This window comes from Acipenser ruthenus, chromosome 35 (genome assembly GCF_902713425.1).
Source record: "Acipenser ruthenus chromosome 35, fAciRut3.2 maternal haplotype, whole genome shotgun sequence".
Classification (NCBI taxonomy): domain Eukaryota; kingdom Metazoa; phylum Chordata; class Actinopteri; order Acipenseriformes; family Acipenseridae; genus Acipenser; species Acipenser ruthenus.
In genome coordinates this window covers 7,930,561-7,955,824 of record NC_081223.1, presented here as the reverse complement: position 1 = coordinate 7,955,824, position 25,264 = coordinate 7,930,561, and the positions used below count along the sequence as shown (strand labels likewise).

Here is a 25,264-nt window from a genome sequence, read left to right as displayed (position 1 = left end):
TTCTGTGATGTTTCAGCACGTAATTAAATATAATGACGATGAAATCGATTAAGGCTATTAACGTCGTTTCTTTTATATCTGATATCAGATTTTTATTTTGGCCTGAAATGTAGTCTCTATTTCCATCTAGATAGATTTGATGATTTATAAGAAACACAACGTTGGGAAGGAAAAGCGAAAAGCACTCATAATATAATGTGAACATGTTCCAATTGCGAAACTTACACATATAACACTTACCGTGTAAGCTACAGCTGTTTATTTAAAATTGGACTATAACACTTTCAGAGAAGTGGGTGGCTCTTAGAAGAGCCTTTGAGTTCCGCTGTATTTTAAGGGTTTTGCAGTTTAAGCGCGTTCTCCTCGGATTCGGCGGGCCAGCTGGATGTCTTTGGGCATGATGGTGACTCTCTTGGCGTGAATGGCACACAGGTTGGTGTCCTCAAAGAGCCCGACCAGGTAAGCCTCGCTAGCCTCCTGCAGCGCCATCACAGCGGAGCTCTGGAAGCGCAGGTCGGTCTTGAAATCCTGAGCGATTTCTCGGACGAGCCGCTGGAAGGGCAGTTTGCGGATCAGCAGCTCGGTGGATTTCTGATAGCGGCGGATCTCCCTCAGAGCCACAGTGCCAGGTCTGTAACGGTGAGGTTTCTTCACGCCGCCGGTAGCGGGGGCGCTCTTTCGGGCAGCCTTGGTAGCAAGCTGTTTCCTGGGCGCCTTTCCACCGGTGGACTTACGCGCGGTCTGCTTGGTTCTTGCCATTTTCAAATTCTATTACACAGTATATTCAAAAAGGAAAAACTGTAAATGACACAAGCAGCCGATACCAGAGACTATATAGGAACTGAGCTGCTCTGATAGGCTATGAGATCCGAAGGGCGGGTGTCTGTTCCTCATTGGCTATATTCCAGATTCTCAATGATTGATTGGAACATTTGAATTCTGCGCGCGCGCGCATTCTGTTAAGCAGTTATTGTTTGAGCTGTTGGCGCCTTTTTTTTTTTTTTTTTTTTTATAAATACAGTAAAGTCATTCAGGACAACATTGCTTATCCCCAGTATAAGAAATACATTCCATTCAGATTAAGCAGTCTGTGTTTAAAATTGTAACGGAGAAACGCTCAACAATAGGCAAATAATACTTGCAGCAATGTGGAGTAGCGGTTAGGGCTCTGGACTCTTGACCGGAGGGTTGTGGGTTCAATCCCCAGTGGGGGACACTGCTGCTGTACCCTTGAGCAAGGTACTTTACCTAGATTGCTCCAATAAAAAACCCAACTGTATAAATGGGTAATTGTATGTAAAAATAATGTGATATCTGTATAATGTGAAATAATGTATAACGTGATAAGTTGTAACAATTGTAGGTCGCCCTGGATAAGGGCGTCTGCTAAGAAATAAATAATAATATTTATGGCGAGAGAAAATACATAAACCAAGCATGTACCCTTAACACTAAAGAAAATAGCCCAATTCAAAAACTATAATCAGAAAAACAAACAAAACACGGAAAATACAATTTCCTGATTGGACAGTTTTCTGGACCCAAGAGTGGGTGTATATCCCCGCAATAAAACACAAACACGGGAGGGGGTGGATTTCCAACTGGAAGCATGTTTCAAGGTAGCTCGATCGAAAACAAACTAAAGCAGTCAATTGATATTGTATCAGATTGTCTCTTTGTAAAGAACGTGGCATTAACGTGGGAACGTGAGCTACACGCGCTGAGGCGAGGCGTGTGTTTGATATCGCTCCAAACAGACATGGCAGCGCTGCACTGCCACACACAAATACAAACTAACTATTTATTGCTTCAATTCTCACCATTTGGTATTTTTTCAGACAGTAAAAATAAACCGATTCGATGCGCTTTTATAGAAAAGTGGGCGGCTCTTAAAAGAGCCTTTGGGGGGTTATAAGATGTAAAAGCGGCGTCCGAGTGATTTATTTCTTGGCTGGCTTCTCGGTTTTCTTGGGCAGCAGCACGGCCTGGATGTTGGGCAGCACTCCGCCCTGAGCGATGGTGACGCCTCCCATCAGCTTGTTGAGCTCCTCGTCGTTGCGGACAGCGAGTTGCAGGTGACGCGGGATGATTCTGGTTTTCTTATTGTCCCGGGCGGCATTCCCGGCCAGTTCCAGGATTTCAGCAGTCAGGTACTCGAGCACAGCGGCCAGATAGACCGGGGCTCCAGCGCCCACACGCTGGGCATAATTTCCCTTCCGCAGTAGCCTGTGAACACGACCGACTGGGAACTGCAGTCCTGCCCTGGAGGAGCGAGTCTTTGCTTTAGCACGAGCTTTACCGCCAGTCTTTCCTCTTCCAGACATCTTCACTGTAGTTCAGAATATCACAACAATAAATGCGCGCCCGCTCTCCTGCTATTATACACACCGGCTCATTCGTGATTGGACAGAACGGTGCAATACTAGTTAGATAGTTAAAAGACGTCATAGTGGAGGAGGGCGTGCAGAATCTTATTGCATGCCTCTGATTGGTTGTATCATTCCCTGCCCGCTGTTTCTGGTTTGGCGCTGTTCTGCTGCGGTTTGTCTTGTTTCCTCTTGGCGCGCATTTTTAAATTGGAAGACAGCTGTAACAAAATGTAACCGTTTAGAAGTGTTTAAAACCACACTGCCCTACAGTCGTGTTCGAGTTGTTATAATTCATAGGTTTTAGTTTAGTTTAGAGTTCTGGGCACTTCAGTTAACTAGAAAGTCGATGTTGTTGACTGTCCAGTTTGTTTACATTGAAAGGTAGTTACATCTGCAATGATACCAATTTAAATTATATGTTCCAATAATTTATTTACATTATAAAACAGTTTGATTAAAACATCCCACCCAAAGTACAAATAACCGAAATATCGCTGTAGATTTTTAGACCACCGTGCCTGTTTTAACCCGAGTATCCTCGGGATGAGGTTCAGTAACACAGGCTCAGATTTTTGCCCACATGAAAACATTCATAGACATCCTATCTATGGTTTCATTGCGATTATACAATGGCACGGAATAATACAAAATGGATATTTACACGTTGTCTGCAGGATTGGAAACTGCGCGGTGAGACCCCAATGGATTCCCAGTCCATCGTCTTACCCACTCGGCCTCGACACCCGCTGTATAATCCCGCAGATCTGAGCAGCGCATTCCCCCGGTGACATGCAGCCTCCTGTTCGAAGAGCTGGAAGGGGTTTCCAGTGAACACACCGCTAGTTCTGCGGTATCAGCAGTTTGTTAATATTAAAGTTAAGCAGCGGTGTTTTTGCTTAAGACTGTTCAAGTTTAGAACAATACCTCTTTACCTAGTTTACATCAACATACTACCTTAATTAAATTAGCTCGTTAATACATTATCCGTACTTTATTAATGCAGACTTTCTTTAAACAAAATAACTCTCAAAACGCATATTATACATACAATGTCATTGGAATTCAGAGTTTACGCAGATACATATATAAACAACATGCATAAATATATAATTAACACCCTAACCCAAAAAGCAACTCCTCATGTTGTAGAAAGTGAATGATTAGTAAACGGATTTAAACTCGTGGTTGATATTGTGGGTGGCTCTTAAAAGAGCCTTTGTGTTCAAATGCAGCCAATGAATATCCTTAACCTCCGAATCCGTACAGAGTGCGACCCTGGCGCTTCAGAGCGTACACCACATCCATAGCGGTGACGGTCTTTCTCTTGGCGTGCTCAGTGTAGGTGACGGCATCCCGGATCACATTCTCCAGAAACACCTTCAACACCCCGCGGGTCTCTTCATAGATCAGCCCGGAGATTCGCTTCACTCCTCCACGGCGAGCCAGGCGGCGGATAGCGGGCTTGGTGATGCCCTGGATGTTATCACGGAGCACTTTGCGATGCCGCTTGGCGCCTCCTTTCCCAAGTCCTTTACCACCTTTGCCTCTTCCAGACATATTGTAGATCCGTATTATAAAAATAACCCAATACTTGAAACAAGGGCTGAGGCTCTATTACATACACGCAGACCGGACCTGATTGAAAAAGAAACCAGCAAAGAAGAGCGCGCACACATTAGACCCGCCCACCACTGAGCCGTGTCTGTGAGCGCGTGTTAACGACCAAACTGCTGACTCGCATTCCCTGCATAGTTATTATTATTATTATTATTATTATTATTATTATTATTATTATTATTATTATTATTATTATTATTTATTTCTTAGCAGACGCCCTTATCCAGGGCGACTTACAATCGTAAGCAAATACATTTCAAGTGTTACAATACAAGTAATACAATAAGAGCAAGAAATGCAATAACTTTTGTTCAAGCAAAGTACAAGTGTGACAAACCACAATTCAATAATACAGCAGATAATAGTGATAGTTACATCAGGATATGATTAAATAGTGACAGTTACATCAGGATGTGATTAAATACAAAGTACTACAGGTTAAACACTTGGCAGATTACAGTATTCTGAAGTACAGGATTAAGAGCAGTAAAATAGGGGGCAGATAAGAGCAAAATAAAGCACATCTAAATGAAGGGTGATAGTGTCCCAGGATACAAACAGAGGAGTTCTACAGGCGCTGTCTGAAGAGATGAGTCTTAAGGAGGCGCCGGAATGTGGTCAGGGACTGGGCAGTCCTGACATCAGTAGGAAGGTCGTTCCACCAGTGCGGAGCAAGGGTGGAGAAGGAGCGGGCTCTGGCGGCAGGGGAGCGTAGCGGAGGTAGAGCCAGTCTTCTAGTGCAGGCGGAGCGGAGAGGTCGAGTTGGGGTGTAGGGAGAGATGAGGGTCTGGAGGTAGCTGGGTTCAGTCTGGTCAAGACATCTGTAGGCTAGTACAAGAGTCTTGAACTGGATGCGAGCGGTGATCGGGAGCCAGTGGAGCGAGCGGAGTAGTGGAGTAGCGTGGGCGAAGCGAGGCAGAGAGAACACCAGGCGGGCAGCAGAGTTCTGGATGAGCTGGAGCGGACGGGTGGCGGACGCAGGGAGGCCAGCCAGGAGGGAGTTGCAGTAGTCTAGGCGGGAGAGTACCAGGGCCTGGACCAGGAGCTGGGTAGCATAGTTGGTGAGGAAGGGTCGGATTCTTCGGATGTTGCTCAGGAAGAATTGGCAAGTGCGTGCCAGAGTGGAGATGTGCTGGGAATAAGAGAGGCATAGTGTTGCTGATTAAAGAACATTTCAATAAATGCGTCTACATTCGCGTTGTTAACCTGATTCCAAATCAGTTGTTTCACTTTGTTTTCTTAGATAATGGTTATGCATTTCCCAGAGTATTGCAGTTGTATTTCTGCAGAGGCAAACACATGTTTACACACACACACACACACACACACACACACTCATGAGGGTTTTTTTACACCCGTGTTGTTGGAGTCGATGCGCTGTAAGTATTATTATTATTATTATTATTATTATTATTATTATTATTATTTATTATTTATTTATTTCTTAGCAGACGCCCTTATCCAGTGCTACTTATAGTCATAAACAAAATACAGTCACTCTAATAAGCACATGTACTGCCCTAAGTCACGAATAAATCCTTTACCAGCTTTGGAAAAACGAAACTGTGCGATCACATCTGTCCATGCAGAATGTTTATACTGTTCTATGTTGTTAAAGTAAATAAATGCTGTTGTATACAAGAGTATACAAACAACACGAAACTAGTATCACGTGACACACTTGCAGAAATTCAATAAGCAATGTGATGACGTGCAGTTGCGTATCATGACCACAAGGTGTCAGTAATAGATTTTATAGTAACCCAGCGAACACAATGATGTTCCAGAACGTTATGAGAATGTTATTCGAAAGTCAGGATAACATTAAGTCATGTTTAAAGAAAAATTTTTTGGAACGTTTTCATAAATGTTACGAGAACGTTCGTAACTAATGTTATGTAATAACATTGACACTGCTTTCAGGTAGCATTGCCAACGACACAACATTAGTTTATTCCAGTTAATTAGGTTCCCTCTTGTAAATGTACTCCCTACTATCCTACCCGCCAATCTCCCGATCTTCATCTCCTACAGCAGCGACCCCTTCGAAAAACACAGCCACACAACTAACCCAATTACATGAGAGTATTCTGGAGATATCAAAAGCTCCGGGTACACAACAACACAGACACAGGTATGGAGAGGTCATATGAGGTTTATTATAAATGCATCCAAAACTAATACTTCACGTGACATGTGAAGCAATAGAAAGGGAGTCCACCAGGATCATTCTATTCCTACTTGTTATTTATAAAACCTGCTGTTTTCTCCCCATGTTCTTTGTGTATCTGTGCTCCTCTTCTAAGCGTACAAACAATTCCTCTAACTCCCTTACAGCGCTGCATGGACGATTTCATTATCTCACAATCAACAGCTCCATTAGAAATCTGCCTTGCTCTTAGAAGGGTTAAAATCTCCGACTGTTTCTCCGTCACGGACTCCAGTTTCATCAGAACATTCCTCTGAAAGATTATCCAAGATAAATGTTACTTTATTTTTTTTTTAATTCCTGCGACATCTTTTTTTTTTTCTGGAACTTAGGCATTTTAAAATTACTAACAGTTTAATTTTTGCGTGACTATATCAGCATATATTTCTATAAATATATAATCAGCATCATGAAGATCTGTGTATTAAACAAGGTTCTTATCCCATGATGACCCCCTTACCCGCACCACGTGTAAAGCGATGACCTCACTCTCATTAGGAGCGCTGTTCTGTCATCCCAGGAGTGTCGTCCTTGCTCGAGGTTGACAGGCAGCTAAACTCCCTCCTCCTTCTTCACCACACAAGACGTTTGGACTTTCAGCACATTGATTTGCCGTGTGGTGGGTGTGAAACTACAACAGAGAAGAAAACACAAATAAGAAAGATAACTAACAGACCCCTGCTAGACTAACATTAACCTTACAACGTTACACAGAACTGCGCTAAATATACGGGATGTGACATAAGCTAAGAATTTAACAGGGGTAGAAAACAAACGACGACTGAGAACAAATGATCCCGCTAGTTAGCTGACAAGAACGGAACATTAGCAGTGGGAGGCTGAGTGGTCCAGTGGTTAAAGAAAAGGGCTTGTAACCAGGAGGTCCCCGGTTCAAATCCCACCTCAGCCACTGACTCATTGTGTGACCCTGAGCAAGTCACTTAACCTCCTTGTGCTCCGTCTTTCGGGTGAGATGTAGTTGTAAGTGACTCTGCAGCTGATGCATTGTTCACACACCCCAGTCTCTGTAAGTCTCCTTGGGTAAAGGCGTCTGCTAAATAAACAAATAAAAATAATAAAAACAAGCTGACTAACTAACACAAAATAACAACTATATAAACAACAACATCACCTAGCGCGAGGAAAAGGGTTATGCTAATTAAATACTCACAGGTAACTGTTGAAATGGTTACACAGCAACGACACGGAAAACAACGGTCAGCTGTTCATAGTGACGAGGAGGCGCGAGGCAATATATATATATATATATATATATATATATATATATATATATATATATATATATATATATATTAATAGCAGGAATTTACCTTGTACCTCTCACTCACTGGAGAAATGATCTCAAGGATACAAGCAGACGGTAAACGCAAGCCCCTTGACCTTTTCCTGCTACAAATCAGTAGTGGTGTTGGAGAAGCTACAGAAAAGAAAAATAAATAAAAAAACACTCAATAAATATAAATCAAATCTGCATACAAAATCACACTGAATCTGCGATTACATCAAAACCTGACGTCATTCATTTCTGAAGATGTTAAGGCACACGCACAAAAGTGTTTTGTGATGGAGCACAAATAAAATGCTGTAAATCTACATTTACATTGAAATTAAAGCAGTAGGGGCTCATGCGGTGTCACCTGAATTGCAGGGAGCTCCCTGTGTGGCGATCGCTGGTTCCAATCCAGGCTGTGCCATCGCCTCCTAGGCTGGGTGGGAAGGATTGAAGTCAGCCGGGTAATCCTTGTCTCGTCGCTCACCAGCGCCTCCTGTGCCGGCCCGGGCGGAACTTCGTTTCCTGTGACACGAACGGTCTGGCTGGCTTCGCTGTCGACTCGCAGTACGAAGACAGGCTGGCTGACGGCACACGCTTCGGAGGACGTGCACGCCTGTCTGCGTCTCTCCTGAGTCAACACGGGAGCTGCAGCGTTGAAACAAGGTCTTAAAAACAACTGGATATTCCAAACCGGGCGAGGGGGTTAAAATAAAAGAAAGCAATAGAAGCAGCATACTTACTAAGCTCAGTAAATTTGTAACGGTTCTGTTTGTGGGTGACAAACTGCATAGCCTCATGCTTGGAGTTCACTGAGGTGACCTGCTTCTGCGTACTAGGACACTCGAATCACCAAGAGGTATACTACACCAAAGAAAAAAACTCCATCACTACCAATATACCAATATCTCACCTTTCAGACAGAAAAAAATGGTTTTCAAACACAAGCAAAGGCCAAATCAGTCTACACCATTTACAAGATAATACAATGCCTTCGTTCCCTGTATTACCCACTCAAGAGGCTACGCACAAGATTTGCCAACAGAATTCAATATGTAAAGGAAATGCAAGCATGTTGAGCAATCGTTAGCCACTCCTGCATCAAAACATGCTGCTTCATTGTGTTTTAACTGCATGCCGTGGTCTCTCTGAGGCAGGACTCCTTTGATGAAGAGATACCGATCTTAACATTTGAGTACTTCCTGAATTCTAAACAGGGAAACATGGAAGCCGCCGTCCACGTACACAAAATGATCTGTACTTTACGATATCTGCAACCTTGGTATTCCTTCCAAACCAAATAGAGATTGCAATAGCGTCTTATAATTTATCATCAGATAAGACACTCAAAGTGAACTCCAATGTTTTCCCTTCAGGATGCGATTCACACAGCAACAATCTAGATGAAACGCATCATGTTCCGTGTTTACACTGAGGCGCTCGTGGCGTTGATGCTGGGGGGTGCAGGTTGGTTTCTTATTGACTTATTTTTGACACCAAGCTGTCCGAATCGTCTTCATCTGTAATATGAAAAAATGACATATATCTGCACTTTCACAACCACACGATTGTCTATTAACTCTCTTCAGACCGATATTAGGAATTCACAAACTATGCAGCACTTTTATTTTTTTACCGTGGTCAAGGTCTGGTCTTTCCCTGTCACTTTCAAAGCGTGAGGGTTTCCTGACTTTCCACTGATGGTCTCATCCTCGGTTTCAACATTAGACGTCATTTCTGCCCTCTTGGCTTTACTGAGTCCACTGGGTTAGTTTTCTAAAAAAAAAAAAAATAACAAACCACATTTTTATAAACCAATAGAAATATATGGATGTGCATGAAAGCTTTGTTTACTTTAAAAGTATATGTGTAAAATTGAAAGGAGAGGATGCAGGTTGAAACAGGAATCACTCCGAGTGAAACTATGGTCTCAGTGACATGTCGAAATTGGCAATAGCAGACCTCAGATAATGTAGTTTGATCTACTATGTAAGGAAACAATACATTGGATACATTTTGGTTTATTTCCACAGCGCTGCGCTTGTTTTCAGGAAACCCAAGTCACATGACTTCTCTATCTTGTACAGTATTTTTTCCCCACATGGGTCAGAAGATATTTTCAAATCTCATACCTTTGGGACACACCTGTGTCTGTACAGATCACATTCAATACATCCCATATTTTAAACAATCTCACTACAAGATAAACATGGCTAATTCCCTCTTCATTTTCCTCTCTCCAGGGCTTTGGGCATCAGCCCTGCTGGGACAGAGTTTGGGATCATATTTTTACATCCTCTAAAAATGTAGCACATCAACTGATTCACTTTCAACTTGCACATAGATTTGATGCTACTCCATATTGATGGTTTCAGATGAAAATCACTACTGATCCTCTGTGCCACTGGTGTAGGCCATCTGCGGTCCACATAATTCATGTTTTTATTTTAAGTGTGGGAGCCCTCACTCCCTAAGGTTTATTTTATTCTATTATGTATTTATGTATTCATGTATTTGTTTTATCTTATCTTATGTTAACCCCTATGTACTGTACCACATTTTGCATGCATTATTGTGTGTATTTTGTTTGTTATCATTAAAACCTAATAAAAATGTGATAAAAAATAAATAACTATCTCTTTTTTTTACAGACGAAGAAGGCAGTGTCTCAATTAAATGTGTTAATATGCAACACAAAGAAGGCATTGTGATCCACAATAAACCAGCTTCATTGAAATATAGTCCATTTGGGTTACACTTGGACAAACATGTGCCTGGAGTCACCTTACCATGACGATTCCTAAAATTGGAGGTTTTATAGAAATGGAAGCTGAATCTACCAAGGTAGTATTCCGTGAGATTCAATTAGAAGCCAAGGGCAGCAGTGCAGCAGCACGTGCTGAAGTCAGTGCTTTGGGAGCTTCTGCAATGGTCCGGGGCGAGCTGGCAAGTGCCTCTGCATCAGTAGGCCCTGTAGGTGTGAAGGTTGGGCTGGGAGTTGACACAGGGGCTTCTATAGGAGTGGAGGGAATTGAGGCAAAGGTCTTGGGAACCGGGTTCTCGATTGGTCCAAAAACGAGCATAAGTGTGCTTGGAAGTGAAGCGTCTTGCTCAGTCATGTAACCAGTAGGAATGAAAAGCACCCTCATTATGACAGTGAACCTTTAGACAGGTGTCCTCCTTGCACTGACTGGGGTTAGTCAGTGTGTGATTGTCGCCAGAATGGATTATTAGTTTAGTTTAGTTATCACAAGCTTCTGTTTGTTTTTCAATATATCTTTATGTTGGAGTGAAACATTGACTATGGCAGTGCTGAATAAATAAGCACTTCATACAAATTGTTATTTGACTCAATTTAAGCCTAGCTTCTATTATCTTGCTGTATACATTTGAAAGTATTTAACTACAAAATATAGAAAAAAGCATATACTAAATATATGTTATACTATTAACACTGTTTTTTTTTCTCTGAGTTTGTATGGTGTAGCACTTTTTTCTATATCATAGCAAGCTGTATTACAAGACTTATGAATAAAGGGCAGCTTCATCTGACAAGGGAGTATAAAAAGTTAAATAACTTAAATAAAATATAAATGAACAATAATAATAATATAAAACAGTAACAGTTATAATCCCTAAAAATATATATAAATAAATAAAACATTTAAGATTGAAAATAATGGTGAAGAAAATTACAAATCTAATCAGAAATATAGTTTTTGCCATCTGGTCTGAAGAACCTTGCGACAGGTTGCTTGTTCCTCAGAAACAAATTGTCGGCCCACAGGAGTAATTAAAGGGTTAAACATGGAGTAGTTGAACTAGCAGCTGTGGATCTGAACTGAAGGTCATAAATAAGCAGGGCAGCATCTTTCCAATTACCCGAGCACTCTGCTAGCCCCGTTCCCATGACAACAAAGACATCAATCTGAGGGCCCAAATTATGAGAGCAGAAACTCAAAGTGTTTTTGTATGTGTAGCTCTCTTCAAGGTCAGAGAAGAGCAGTTCTTTGTTTCAAGTCAAGTTAGTCAGTCAGAGAAAAAGGGAGCTCACGTCAACACCTTTAACCAGCAGCTCTAACAACATCCAGCAAAGCACCCAATAACAAAAAAAAAAAAAAAAAAAATTGAAGAGAACCCTCAACGATTGGATTATTATTGAAGAAAAAAGAACGTTTATAAATAAATTAAAGGACTGGGTTGTCTGACCAGGAAAATGATAACTCTACAGCAATTGACTGGGTTGTCTGACCAGGAAAATGATAACTCTACAGCAATTGACTGGGTTGTCTGACCAGGAAAATGATAACTCTACAGCAATTGACTGGGTTATCTGACCAGGAAAATGATAACTCTACAGCAATTGACTGGGTTGTCTGACCAGGAAAATGATAACTCTACAGCAATTGACTGGGTTATCTGACCAGGAAAATGATAACTCTACAGCAATTGACTGGGTTGTCTGACCAGGAAAATGATAACTCTACAGCAATTGACTGGGTTGTCTGACCAGGAACATGATAACTCTACAGCAATTGACTGGGTTGTCTGACCAGGAAGATGATAACTCTACAGCAATTGACTGGGTTGTCTGACCAGGAACATGATAACTCTACAGCAATTGACTGGGTTGTCTGACCAGGAACATGATAACTCTACAGCAATTGACTGGGTTGTCTGACCAGGAACATGATAACTCTACAGCAATTGACTGGGTTGTCTGACCAGGAAAATGATAACTCTACAGCAATTGACTGGGTTGTCTGACCAGGAAAATGATAACTCTACAGCAATTGACTGGGTTATCTGACCAGGAAAATGATAACTCTACAGGAATTGACTGGGTTGTCTGACCAGGAAAATGATAACTCTACAGCAATTGACTGGGTTATCTGACCAGGAAAATGATAACTCTACAGCAATTGACTGGGTTGTCTGACCAGGAAAATGATAACTCTACAGCAATTGACTGGGTTGTCTGACCAGGAAAATGATAACTCTACAGCAATTGACTGGGTTATCTGACCAGGAAAATGATAACTCTACAGCAATTGACTGGGTTGTCTGACCAGGAAAATGATAACTCTACAGCAATTGACTGGGTTGTCTGACCAGGAAAATGATAACTCTACAGCAATTGACTGGGTTGTCTGACCAGGAAGATGATAACTCTACAGCAATTTACTGGGTTGTCTGACCAGGAACATGATAACTCTACAGCAATTGACTGGGTTGTCTGACCAGGAACATGATAACTCTACAGCAATTGACTGGGTTGTCTGACCAGGAACATGATAACTCTACAGCAATTGACTGGGTTGTCTGACCAGGAAAATGATAACTCTACAGCAATTGACTGGGTTGTCTGACCAGGAAAATGATAACTCTACAGCAATTGACTGGGTTGTCTGACCAGGAAGATGATAACTCTACAGCAATTGACTGGGTTGTCTGACCAGGAACATGATAACTCTACAGCAATTGACTGGGTTGTCTGACCAGGAACATGATAACTCTACAGCAATTGACTGGGTTGTCTGACCAGGAACATGATAACTCTACAGCAATTGACTGGGTTGGCCCACCAGAACAATCAATTGTACAGCAAGAATCTACACATGGGGACAAAGACTGAAGAAAGAACCTCAACCACACTCTGCTGTTGCATCCACTCCACAACAGAAATGGAGTATTCCCAGTTAAACCAAAGAATAGAAAATTGCAGAAATCATATTTGGAAAACGTTATAAATGTATGTTTGCAGTAAAGTTCAAATTTGTGTTCTGTCGAGCGGTGCAGCTAGGAGTGCTTTAGAACAAAATGTCTATTTTGCTATCTGAGGATTATAATTTAATAACTAAACTGAAAGAGAATTATATCTAGAGCTGTTGAATGCATGATAGATTTGGGGTGTTAAGTATTTTGTTCCGTGGTTCTAATTAAAGAACATTTTAACATCAGATTGATAAAGAATGAATTACTATTTGGTAATATCCGATTAATTCGAATTTACTGAACTTATACCCACATATTTACTCATTCAGTTATACTGCCATTTAATTATATTAGTTATTGACTCAGTTGTTATTTTTTTATTATTATTACAATTTATAGGATAGTTTATGAAGCTTTGCTTTTATATGTAATTGATACTTACACTGAAGCTGAGCTATCACGTGACAGTTGTTGATTATAGAGACTGCTGTACTGATTGATGCTGTTTTGATAATTAACCTGCTTTTCTATTTCTGTACCGTATGTTTAATTACTAGCTTTTGATAAAATTGATAAAAGATATAGTGGTGTTGCGTGTTTTATCATTCAGTTATTCTCTCTGTGATCTTGAACTCATTTGGAAGAAGTTTGTAACTCAGTTAACCCATTACACACATGTATTAATTCATTATCTTTAATTGAGTATTCAAACACCAATTCTCCCAACAAAGTGATTGCTTCTGAGGAACAGTACATTCACCATGTCAACAGGGAGTGGTGAAGAAATCCGGTTGGCTTCTTTCACAACTCTAGACGTTGATGCATAATCACTGGGTGCAGGCAAACTTGAACTTACAGCAATAAAACGTTTGTGGGGAGAAGCTCTCCTAACTGCCACGATTAACTCCCGCATAGGATGTCTTAAGGGGATTGTCCCTGAGCCAGGCTATTTGTCCCAAAGTGGATATCCAGAACTGTCCTCTTGCAGGGTCTGCACGTTGCACACATGCTGGGGAGTACTGCGCTGCAGTGTGGTACCCGGATATCCAGAACTGTCCTCTTGCAGGGTCTGCACGTTGCACACATGCTGGGGAGTACTGCGCTGCAGTGTGGTACCCGGATGTGGTCAAAAGTGTTGTGCAATCGATCCTCCAGGCCCCTCAGAAATGAGTCAGAGGAGATTTTCTGGGAATAACGGAAACTTTCTTCTTTTTTCTTGTATTTTTTTTTGTTTGTTCCACACAGTGCACTTATGAAGGTTTTTTCCCCATGCTTGGATATAAAGGATATTGTTTTTTTGATGTTGTCGTTGTTGTTTTGACTGATTGGATCACCTGCATGTTATTAGTGCAACTAACACACAACTAGCCTACTGACTAGCTTATGGTTACTGTGTATTTCTGTTGCACTAACTTTGTTGCATGTGATTGCCTTCCCTGTCGTATCAGTTGCTGATGAGAGTAATCATTGTGAGAATTGTCGTCATACTTCTATTTAATGGTTACTGATTCCCATATATGTCCAAATGTAAAGAAGCTTTGAAGTCAATTGCTGTTGTGCCCGCTTGTTTTTCATTGAGTTTAACAAGTTTCCATTCATCCAGTTACTGCCATCTGTGCCCATATTAAATATACACTTAAAGATGTTGGTGTTTTACGCTGTCAGGTAACTTTTCTGTTCAAAATATTTCCTCAGTTGTAAATATAGGACAGTAATTTGGGTGATTATCTGGGACCCCTTTAAATGCTCTGTTACAGCATTATACAGCCTGCCCAGTCAGCTCATCAAACTCTGAACTAGACTGCTCTGAGTTTCTCAAGAACAGGTCTGGCATTCACCTCTGTATCTCTGTACCTCACTCCTAACATGCCAGCTGTCTGCCACTCCCTAATCTTATTAACAAGCTTCCTATACCTGGCATTTATTTCCAAAACATGTTAATTTTTGGACAGAGCTCTCATAAAAGGCTATGTGACCAATTTGCAGGTGAGGCCACGTGCCCTGCATCCTGCCAGGAACTGCCCAGCATCCATGTTAAACCCTGCAGTGACCAGCTTATTCTCATGCTGAATTTCACAAGTGAATTCCAGAAAGTCCTCATACAGAAAATCAGCACCAGCAGCATTGTGAGACATTACATTCATCCCGTTCCCCATGAAAGGAAGAAGAGGTGGTGTAAATTCAGCAGGGTTGAGGCTGCTGAATCAGCCCACTGTCTGCGTCACCTAGCCCTCCAGACTGGAACCCGGGGCTGAATCTCGGACTGCAGCGTGAACCCTTGTCAAATGCCACGAAATCTGCGTGTTCAGATTTCTTTACGTACTCTTTCTATTTGCTCAGCATACACTCTTATCTCAGGGGAGACGTTAGGAGGACAGAGATGTTATTACTTCCAGTGGGGTGTAGTTCGTGCTCTGGACCCGCAGTATATCCAGATGACTAATATAGAACTCAAGAAATTGACAGACTCATGTATTTAAAGATTTTTACGAATCGGAGTATGATTAGTACTCGTTCGGTTTATTAACGGTTAAATATTGGATAGAGTAGCTACAGGCTACGTCGTATCCCCAGCTGACAGACACACTGGGCAGTCCAGTGTCTTAACAGATATCAACGTTAACACTTTAATACATGTATATATGTGTTAATCAAGGCCGACAAGCAGGCCAAGAACACGTCACCTAAAGTACCCAATGGTCTATTTCAGCACATTCAACAAAACTCTCTCTTATTTCTAAAACTTTGCGTGAGTTCCTTATGGTAATACATGCAATGCATGTGAGATAAAATAATAATAATAATTGCTTAATGCTTACCCTTTAATATAAATCGTAAAAGGATATGGCTGTCTTCACCAGGCAAATGAAACTGAATTCAATCAGCTCAACTGTGTAGGTTTGCAAAAGATGGACCACCTTTGCAGCCAGTTTTTCTACAGTGTGAAAGGTTTAGATTTGTACAACTCATTTTCTTTTAGTAAGTGTTTTATTTGTACCTACTTTGTGTCATGCTGCTCAGCAGCTATTTTTGCTGTTGTGTAATAAAAAGCCTGGGTGTCTATTTAGATTACCCTCCAGTTTCCAGTCTCCTTCATAAAATAGCTGGTTTGCTACAATACCTTCAGAGATCACTCTGATTGGATACAATATGCCATAATCATAACCTGCTCCTGAACAGGATATGTAGAGCCTTGTAATAATGTCTCAATAAAATGCTAGTGGAACTGCAATAGAGCATTGCTGCTCCACCCCCTCTGCTGATGGGGGCGCTCTAAGGGAAATAGGGGTGTCCTGTGTCTGACAGAGATGCAGGAAACCATTGTGTGTCTTGCATTTTTGTGTTTAAAATCTAAATGACCACATCTCTCTAATACAGTACCTGCTTAGTCAATCAGAGGTATGACAAGCATGCCTGTGTAATTAACAGGGCAGAGGATGAGTCCAAACCAGCGACCCGACCCACAGCAAGCAAGCAAGCAAAGAGCTGGTCTGCATTGTGGTTATAGAGCTTTTATCCTCATCTCATCTCATCGACAGGGGACGGAATCCATAACGACAGTGCAACACACAGTACTGCCCATTACACTACCAATGAAAATCATTTCTGCTCACTCAAAAAATATATATTGGTAGATATTCAAAGTTATTTAAGAAGCATTTGATTACATTTACTTCCACTGGTATTTGAGTAATCCTTAACGACACAGTTCTAGTGAATTATTGCTTAATTCATGAAGCGCCATTGTCCACTGAAATGAATAGGACAATACTGGTACTGTAAGTAATAACATGGATCAACAGGTAAAGGTTGAAAAAAACACTGCAATTTAAACTTTAACTAAACATTTAAATTGAATGTCAGTGCAACCTAGTCCAAATGGCTTCAGATACAGTGTAAGTATTATGAAACAACTGATTGTTTCTAAATTAATTCATTCATGTTTGTTAGACATTCAAAGATTTATTTTTGTTATACAGTTCAAACCTTTACAAAATGGCAGTACATTGCAGCAGGTCTTTTGTTGACAGTAGACATCTGAGTCAATTGTATTGTACAGTACCCAGTATAAATTGTACTTGAGTTTATTTTTATTGTATAGTATACAGTATACAGTATATATTGTATTTGAGTTTATTTTTATTGTATAGTCTATTTTACTGTATATTTATGATGCAGGTATCCCTCTCAGGGTAATTTATCCTGGAGTGTGGTCGCTTTAATACTGAAGTTCCTGACAGGTGGATTCTGTCCATTACCATTCCCAACAGAATACCCTGGACAGCCATGTTGAGGCCTTTTCCACATAAGTAATGTTTTGGTGCCCTCTGGTGAGCTTTCCTTGTACTTGTAAATGCGTGTATAGGATTACTATCAGCAAAAAACAAAACAAAACAACAACAAAAAAACAACAACCTTAAATAATATTAGAAAATGAAAGATAGAATAAAGTGATAATCTTGCCCCATTACAGAAGACACCCCCTTTCCTTTTAGTAATTAAAAAAAATAATGAAAGAATATAAACAAACAAACAAGGTTTATTCATCCTGTTGATTTTCAATCTCTTCTAGCTGGGCTCCTTATTGCACTCATTCTGTGATCTTTTTACAGTATCTGTAAATACCTCTGGTTTGTGCTAAAGCTGAAAAAAATCCATAACAGCGCTGGATTCTCTGGTTTTCAGCCAGGTGGATAAGCTACTATAGTCATATTATTACAGCCAAGGACAGGTGTCCTGGTAGGGTTAAAGCTACCCTGCACACACAAGTAAAGTAGAGTTGATGAAATCGTACTTAATAATAACAAGAGCAAAGTCTTCTGTTGAGATTAGTTTGGAATCCAAAGCGTATAAAGGTTCACTTCATTACTGCACTGAGTGTGGAATTGCTTTGTCCCAATCAGATCTCATTATATTGATGAGTTTCTCGAAAGCACTTCATTATTGCACTGTATGTTCTGTTCTCTGCTAATTTTCCACAGTTAAATCCTGAATCCCTGCTTCCCTTCATGTGTCAAATAATTGCTGTGTCTTGTTCTTTTCTGTGCCTCCTACAAATATTCAGCAATTGAATTCTCTTCCAAAGTAATAACAGAAATGCAGTTTATTGATTAGAAGCCTATTTTATTATTATTATTATTATTATTGAATGATGTATATGTTGAATAATAATAATTTAAACTAATGTTATTTGTGTGTCATATTTATCGGTATTACTTTGAATGTATTGTTTGTGGTGTGTGTGCTCTCTAGGCAGCAAGGTGTTTGCAATGCTGTAAACAAACAGTGTACTATTTTTCACTGTGTTTATTGTCTGCTTATACTCGCCCACCGTGGCTTCGGCCCTGCGTCCCCCCGGTACACGCTACGCGCTGACCAGGTGTGTGTGTTGACCACGCGGTTAGGGTAGGCACATTGCGTAGCGGCCTCCCTGGTGCTGCGGTACCGCGGCGCACGGTTAGCCCGTGATGTTATTATCTCGGGGCACAGGTGCTTAATATGCGACACACGGTGCCCAGCGCCTCAGTGGTAGTGCACAACAACGCTGCACGATACACGGTGCACTTAGTGCCCTCAGTACTCGGAGTGTGCAGTGCTCGGATCACACAGAACACGTGTGCATGCGTGCTGATACCTCTACCACTCTAGTGTGATTACGCATGGTACGCAGTTCACGTAGATACGGTGCCTGGGACGCACAGTGCAAGCAGTACATGTGGTGCACGTTGCGCTAATTGCGTAGGCACTGGTCAACCTAGCATATAGCTCACAGTGCTGCGCAGTACCCAGTGTAAACAGGGTACTCGGCACAAGGTGCACAAGGTTAATAGCCTTGCTGCAACAATAGTGGTTGTATACACTATGCTAACACTTGCCAGTGTTCGTTGCAGTGCAAACAGTGCCTCAGTGCTAATGCACAAGGCCAGGCCTATGTCTCATCCCTGTATGGACATTATGGATCTCAAGGCCAAGATGACCCAGGTCCTGGAGCTCTTCCCCTGTCCAGGTCCCGCAGCCCCAATCGCCATACCCCCCCCTCTCCCATGGGAGTGCAGGAGGGGTGGGCAGGGTCGTCTCAGCTGGTACAGGAGGACACGCTATCTATAGCGGCCTCGGGCGACGGGGCTTCTTTCTCCTCGGAGATGCAAGTGGGTGAGACCCTTGCCGAGGAAGAGCCTGGTTCTGACCAGTACCACCCCGCTGTCCAGCTCCATTTCGGCACTCGTGGGACGTGCTGCAGCTTTCCTGCAGCTCCCCTGGATGCCAGCATCAGAACCACGCTGGTCCGTTTTCCGGAAGCAGGCGCTGGCTCCCCGCCCCCAGAGGTTCCCAGCCTTCCCACATTTTTTGGAGGAGGTACGCTCCTCCTGGGACCACCAGGCCTCGGGACTCAGTGTGCTGAAGTAGGCCGCATCGCTCGCCTCCTGCTAGACTCCACCATTGCAGCCCTGGTTAAGGCCCCGCCGGTGGGTGGTCTTATTAAAGACCCGGCGTGCCCGAACCCCCAATGCAGGGTGACGGAGACACATTTGAAGCGAGCCTACGCAGCAGAAGCGCAAGCAACTCGCTTGGCTAATACAGCTAGTGTGCTGACCACGTATTTAGATGGTGTATTGCGTGAAGCCCCACTCCCCGGGCCTGTGGCCATGGAGCTGCGCTTCCTGTCCAGCACACTGCTGCAAGTCTCCGGTCTCCAAGGGCAAGCCCTTGGCCGGAGCCTGGCTAGCTTAGTGGTGGCTCGTAGACAGCTATGGCATTCAAGCCAGGGTCCCTGATGCGGATAAGGCCGCGCTGCTTGACGCGCCCATATCCCCAGGTCATACGTTTGGGCCAGCAGTGGAGGAGATTTTGCAAAGTTCCCAAAAGGAACGCTAGGCATCCAGTCAGGTGGCCGCATTGCTCCCTCCCCGTGCCTCTGCATGGGGTAGGTCGAGCCGCTGGCGAGCTCCCCAGACTCGGACTGTCACACAAACAGTCCCAGTCCCCACAGCTCCACTGGGTGACCTAAGGCATCGCCCTCAGGGCACACCAGCAGGTAACCGAGCCCGACCGGCAGGCAGAGGGAACGCAGGTCGTGGTCAGTCCACAAACCAGCGTTATAGAAGATTTAGGCCAGCGCCCTAAATACTCACTCAAAATTGCCAAGCCGCGTGGGGCAAATTCTATTTCCTCTCGGCCATGAAGGTCCTTGTCCTTCCCAAACCCAAGGTGACGTAGTCGACAAAATCTCTTGGTATCATACAGGTTACCGTGGACACCCTACCCGTGACACATACATGTAAACTACACCACGGTGAGCAGCTCCTTCCTCCAGACACAGACCACACTGGAGTGTTTAGATGACTGGGTGTGAGGAGCCTTGTGTTAACAATGGAAGAACTGGACTGACTGGGGAGCTCACTGCTGCTGCCTATTTCAATTGTTTTATTACTGTGTTACAGTATGGGGCAGCAGTAGTGCTCTGGCTCCCTCTTGTGGTCAGTGTGAGTTGTCACGGGTGACCCCGAACCAGTTATTATGTGTAGTAAGAAATTGGATTCCTTTGCATGGAGAATTTCAGTGGCTAGAGTTCACGGCTCCTCGATTGATTCAGATTCAGTTGTATTAAGTCTGCCCACTAATAATGTAGAGCAAAATAGGTATTGTGGTGTTTGCAGAGCCGACCCGAGCTGAACCCAAGACAGAAGTGGAGTCCTGCTGGGAACGAGCTGAAACATTGGACATGGACTGGATGATTTAAAAATGAAATGTATTAATGAGATGATATGTGTTGTAACCATTTGTAATGTTTGAATAATCTTTAGTCTGTAACGAATACTGTAAAGTGCTCTCTCTCTGTAAGACCGTATAACAGAATCTGGTACAACTTGATACACTGGCCGGCCTTGAGCAGTCTCTTATTAAAATTGGCACGATTCCCAGAATTTAGTGCTAAAATCTCTGTTAACACTTTTCAGCTTGAATACAGAATAATGCTGTACTAATAGATGTATGTTAATATGCTTGTTTTAAATGGTATAGGTTGTTGTGGTAACATGTAATCATAGGTAGTGGTAATTATATTTAGTTTAAATAATAGTGTACTATGAACAATTTTTATGTATAAGATCATATGATTCACTTTGCTTAATATGATAGCATACCTGAAGCTGTTTTCTATCAAGATGAGCATAGTTGAAAACTGAGTCCTAATTCAATGAAAAGAATTACTGTGTGCTTACATTGAAGAATTATACTTTCCGAATATAAAGGAAAAAGGAGTTAGGAGTATTCTAAAGGGAAAGAGAAAAACAGAAAGGGATTAAAAGACCTCGCTTTGAGTCGGTTTCTGCTTGTAATTCAGTTTTAAAATAAGTAGGTGAGTAAGAACAACTTAGAGTAAAAAACAGACTCTAACTTAAGAAAAATAAGCATTTCAGAAGATACACCACAAATAGAGAACAGAAAAATTGAATAAAATCCTATTGTAACATTGCTGCTATGCTGCTGCTAGCAGAAAGTAATAAGGTTAGCAGCCATACGTTATAAGAAGTAAGGTACTCGTTTGACTCTGAAGTTAAAAGACGCAGCATAAAAAGAAGTTGTGGTAAACATACAAAATAAAAGGATTGAATAAATAATGAAGAATAAAAGCAGGAGATAGGTTTTAGAAGAATAAACTCTATGTGACCTATCTTCTTGAACTCTCTATCAGCCTGCCCTTGGAGAGATTAGTATTAGCTGCTGGAAGGCCTCTTTGGTGGGAAGAAGCCGGAATTTTCTTATCAGAAGGCTTATAGTATCAGGGGCTGGACTGCAAAAATAGGGAGTTAGAATGGATGGTCTTAACACCTAAAATAGCTAGTCGAAGGGCAGAGGAGGCATGCAAGACATAGGTGTAAGGAGATTTATAGAAACATCCATCACTACCAAACTTGGCAAGGGAAGAGGTGTCTTTAACAAACTGGATTTAGCCAGTATGAGTATAGCTGAAACATACAGGGTCATCTGGATGTCAATTGAGTTCAGGCAATTGGGGCCCATAGGAGAAAAATACATTACAACTTCACAGCTCAGTAAAATAGTTAGGTTTTCCATGAGAAGAAAACTCTACACTAAAAAGATATAGAATGAAAGTTCCCGATAATACCGGCTAAACATACACCAGTAAGGAAAGAAGGAAACTAATTTGAGTGAGATGACATGAGGGAATATATTTTTGAAAGCCAAGTTCATGTAATCAATTATAACCATTATAACTATAACTGCTATATTATGATATAAACTGTTGGTGTTGCATATATTCAAACACCACTCTTTTTATATTACACACAATTATTGGTGTTGCATATATTTAAACACCACTCCTTTTTATAATGCACACATATTAAGTAGTGAATCAAAATAGCAAGGATTTTGTGATCTCTGCTTTACCTAAACTTTTTAAATAAAGGAGGGGGCCAAGGATGAGTGGATGAGATCAAAGTGGGTCTGAAGAGTTGGTTGAATTCCTTAGAGATTACTGTTCGCTAAGAGATAAGGACTGTCCATGAAGATTGATGATTGGAACTAATTGGGGCCTCCCATTGCTTTCAATGGGACAAAAATTGTATAAAAACCCTGGGCTGATCACACTAAAACCACCACAACCAAGACTCAGCTTTGCAGAGCCACGTGGTCCATCCTTTGCAGATCTCCACAGGACAGTCCTTCTCTTTTGTTCATGCTACTCTTCCTCATAATAGAAGGTAAGCATATTAATGGTAATATTGTATCTTGCATGTATTGGTTATATTGCTATGAGGTTTTGAAACCATGTTTTAGTATTGAGAGTCTTATATTGAATGTGCTAAAACATAGCAGTGGGTGCTTGTAGGCTTTGTGCTTAGCCGGCCCGAGGGCTGCACTAAATACATATAATTGTATTATGTTATTGAAGTATTAAATGCTGAGTTTGTAATAAACTTAGGATTGCTAATTATTGTTACATGTTTTGGGGTTTTGGTGGTATGCGCAAACTACTAAACCAATATTAAAGGCATTTTAATAAACCGAAGGGGCGCTGATGTTGCTCTGATTCGTACAACTTCAAATAAATGAGTCTGCATGGTTTTCTTGATTAAATAAAGGTTTTATGGACACACCGCTCGTCCAGTGCTCAAACATAAACCACTAGGAGTTTTTAAATATCTCTGTCCTCCTCAACGTCTCCCCTGAGTTAAGAGTGTGTGCAGAGCAAATAATACAATAAAAAGAGAACATGAAAAGTGAAAATGTGACAGAGTGATGGCAGTGTGTGCAGCTTGGCAGGGCACTGCTGCCTGTTTCCAGAGAGGGATTCAATCAAACACTAAGTTCACAGTTTAATAGAAGAGTGGATTAGTTCTATTTGTATATATGTTCTAAGCGCTGCACTTCTGTTTCAATAAGTGTCACAGACAGTTCTATGAGATCTGAGCTGTGAACACAGGTGGGACTTGATAGGGTTGGGTGACTCACAGTACAGTTAGATTATCCTTCCTGTAGTTTTATGTTTAGCCTCTCAGTGCTTTCCTGCTCTCTAGGAGGGGCATTAGAAATCTGCCTGTTCAGAATGAACTGGCCTATAAGTGTTGAGACATGTGTGCCAGGGAGCTGCTGCACACATAAGGAATGAAGGAGACCAGGTGGGTAACAAGGATGACACAGGAGGCAAGACAATAAAGAATAAACTGCCTTCAATAACGCTGATGTGCTGATCCTGAATAAAAAATAAGAATTCATTCAGGGACTTCTGAGTTCCTCATTTAAAAATGTGTCTGAAATTGAGATAACATCATTTTTATTATTATAAGTTATAATCCAAGTTAGAAAAAGAAGACTAAAGCACCCAATCTTCCATCTATTTGAGGTGCACACCATGTTAATATATGGGTCATTCCATACCAACTCAACCAGTGCAGATTTTACTAGAAAAAATCACCTGGGTTTTTCTGACATGCTGAGTGCAGAAACTATGGTTGTTATTTTTTTTTAATTTCTCCTTCGACCTATGACCTTGCAAGGGTCAACAAAAAATGAGAAATTATGTTGTAATCAAACCACCATGTTTCTTCAATTTTGCATTGTCCAGAGTTAGATCTAGAGAAACAAGTGACAGGGTTTGCTTCCAGTGGCACTAGCTTGGAGCTGAGGGGTTATCAACTTGCTTATGGGACTTGGAGTTTTTTGTTATCATGACATATTTGATTGAATACTGCTCATTTCTCCCGAGTAATCCAGGCTGATTCAAGTTCAGGATGCTCTCTAATTAAGTATGACCCCATTTTTCGGGGGTTTTGTCTGTGGGCTTCTCGCCCTGGATTGTAAGTCAAGGTGTTTCTTCACCTCTTTAAATGCTGGTGATGCCCATCGCCTGGGCTTAACTACTGTTCTCAGCTGTTGACAGGACTTGGAGACGACGTTGTAGTTTCTGGAAAAATTAGCAATAAACAAATTTCATTTTGACATTTTCTTTTACAAAGCATTTCAACTATTGAATGACACCTCTCCATGCGTCTGACATTTTTATATTGCTTATTCCTGTCCAATACAATGTGGACTATTTGAAGTAGTGTCCGATACATTCAGCAAAACTTTTAAGGTTCCAAGTCAGGTCTACATCAACAATTATACAATTCTTAAGACAGTTTGTTAATTCGTAATATTTTACCTCATGGTTTGACTTTTATCTTTCAAAATTTGAGTTAAGAAAAAGTTAACAAAAACAAAGACCATTTCAATGTGTTAAAATATTTGTCCTTAATTGCAACCGTATAGTAAAACCACTTACATTTCTTATTGACTTTCTTCTTCTCTCCTCAAGATGCCGTCTGTTCCAAATGTTGGATTTGTTGCTTTTTCTTTTTAAGGAACACCAATAAGTTTTCATGGCAGCTAGAAAATAGAAAAGCATATTTAAATATCCATGTACCATTTTACTGTACATATATAGGCTGATATACTTTTTATTTCTTAGCAGGATATACTGATAATACATTGAATCTCAATGTCTTTGAAATCACGTAATTCCACAACAATGTCTATTTATTAAACTGAAAAATA

At 41.4% G+C, this 25,264-nt stretch overlaps 1 protein-coding gene and 2 long non-coding RNA genes across 3 annotated transcripts; all 3 read right to left on the bottom strand.

The window, feature by feature from the left end:
- Positions 1 to 1,880: 1,880 nt before the first annotated feature.
- Positions 1,881 to 2,360, bottom strand: LOC131705091 (histone H2A-like). Its single transcript, XM_059007302.1, has one exon. The coding sequence runs from the start codon at positions 2,322 to 2,324 to the stop codon at positions 1,941 to 1,943; it is 384 nt and encodes a 127-aa protein (XP_058863285.1). The 5' UTR covers positions 2,325 to 2,360; the 3' UTR covers positions 1,881 to 1,940.
- Positions 2,361 to 4,709: 2,349 nt separating this feature from the next.
- LOC117965264 (uncharacterized) lies at positions 4,710 to 7,982 on the bottom strand. Its single transcript, XR_004661393.2, has 4 exons — positions 7,854 to 7,982; positions 7,527 to 7,633; positions 6,656 to 6,826; positions 4,710 to 5,118 (listed from the first exon to the last, which is right to left on the bottom strand). It is a non-coding gene; the product is annotated as an uncharacterized LOC117965264 (long non-coding RNA).
- A 395-nt stretch (positions 7,983 to 8,377) lies between these two features.
- LOC131705090 (uncharacterized) lies at positions 8,378 to 25,090 on the bottom strand. The gene is made up of 3 exons (XR_009310176.1): positions 24,993 to 25,090; positions 9,123 to 9,262; positions 8,378 to 9,006 (listed from the first exon to the last, which is right to left on the bottom strand). It is a non-coding gene; the product is annotated as an uncharacterized LOC131705090 (long non-coding RNA).
- Between the last annotated feature and the right edge of the window lie 174 nt (positions 25,091 to 25,264).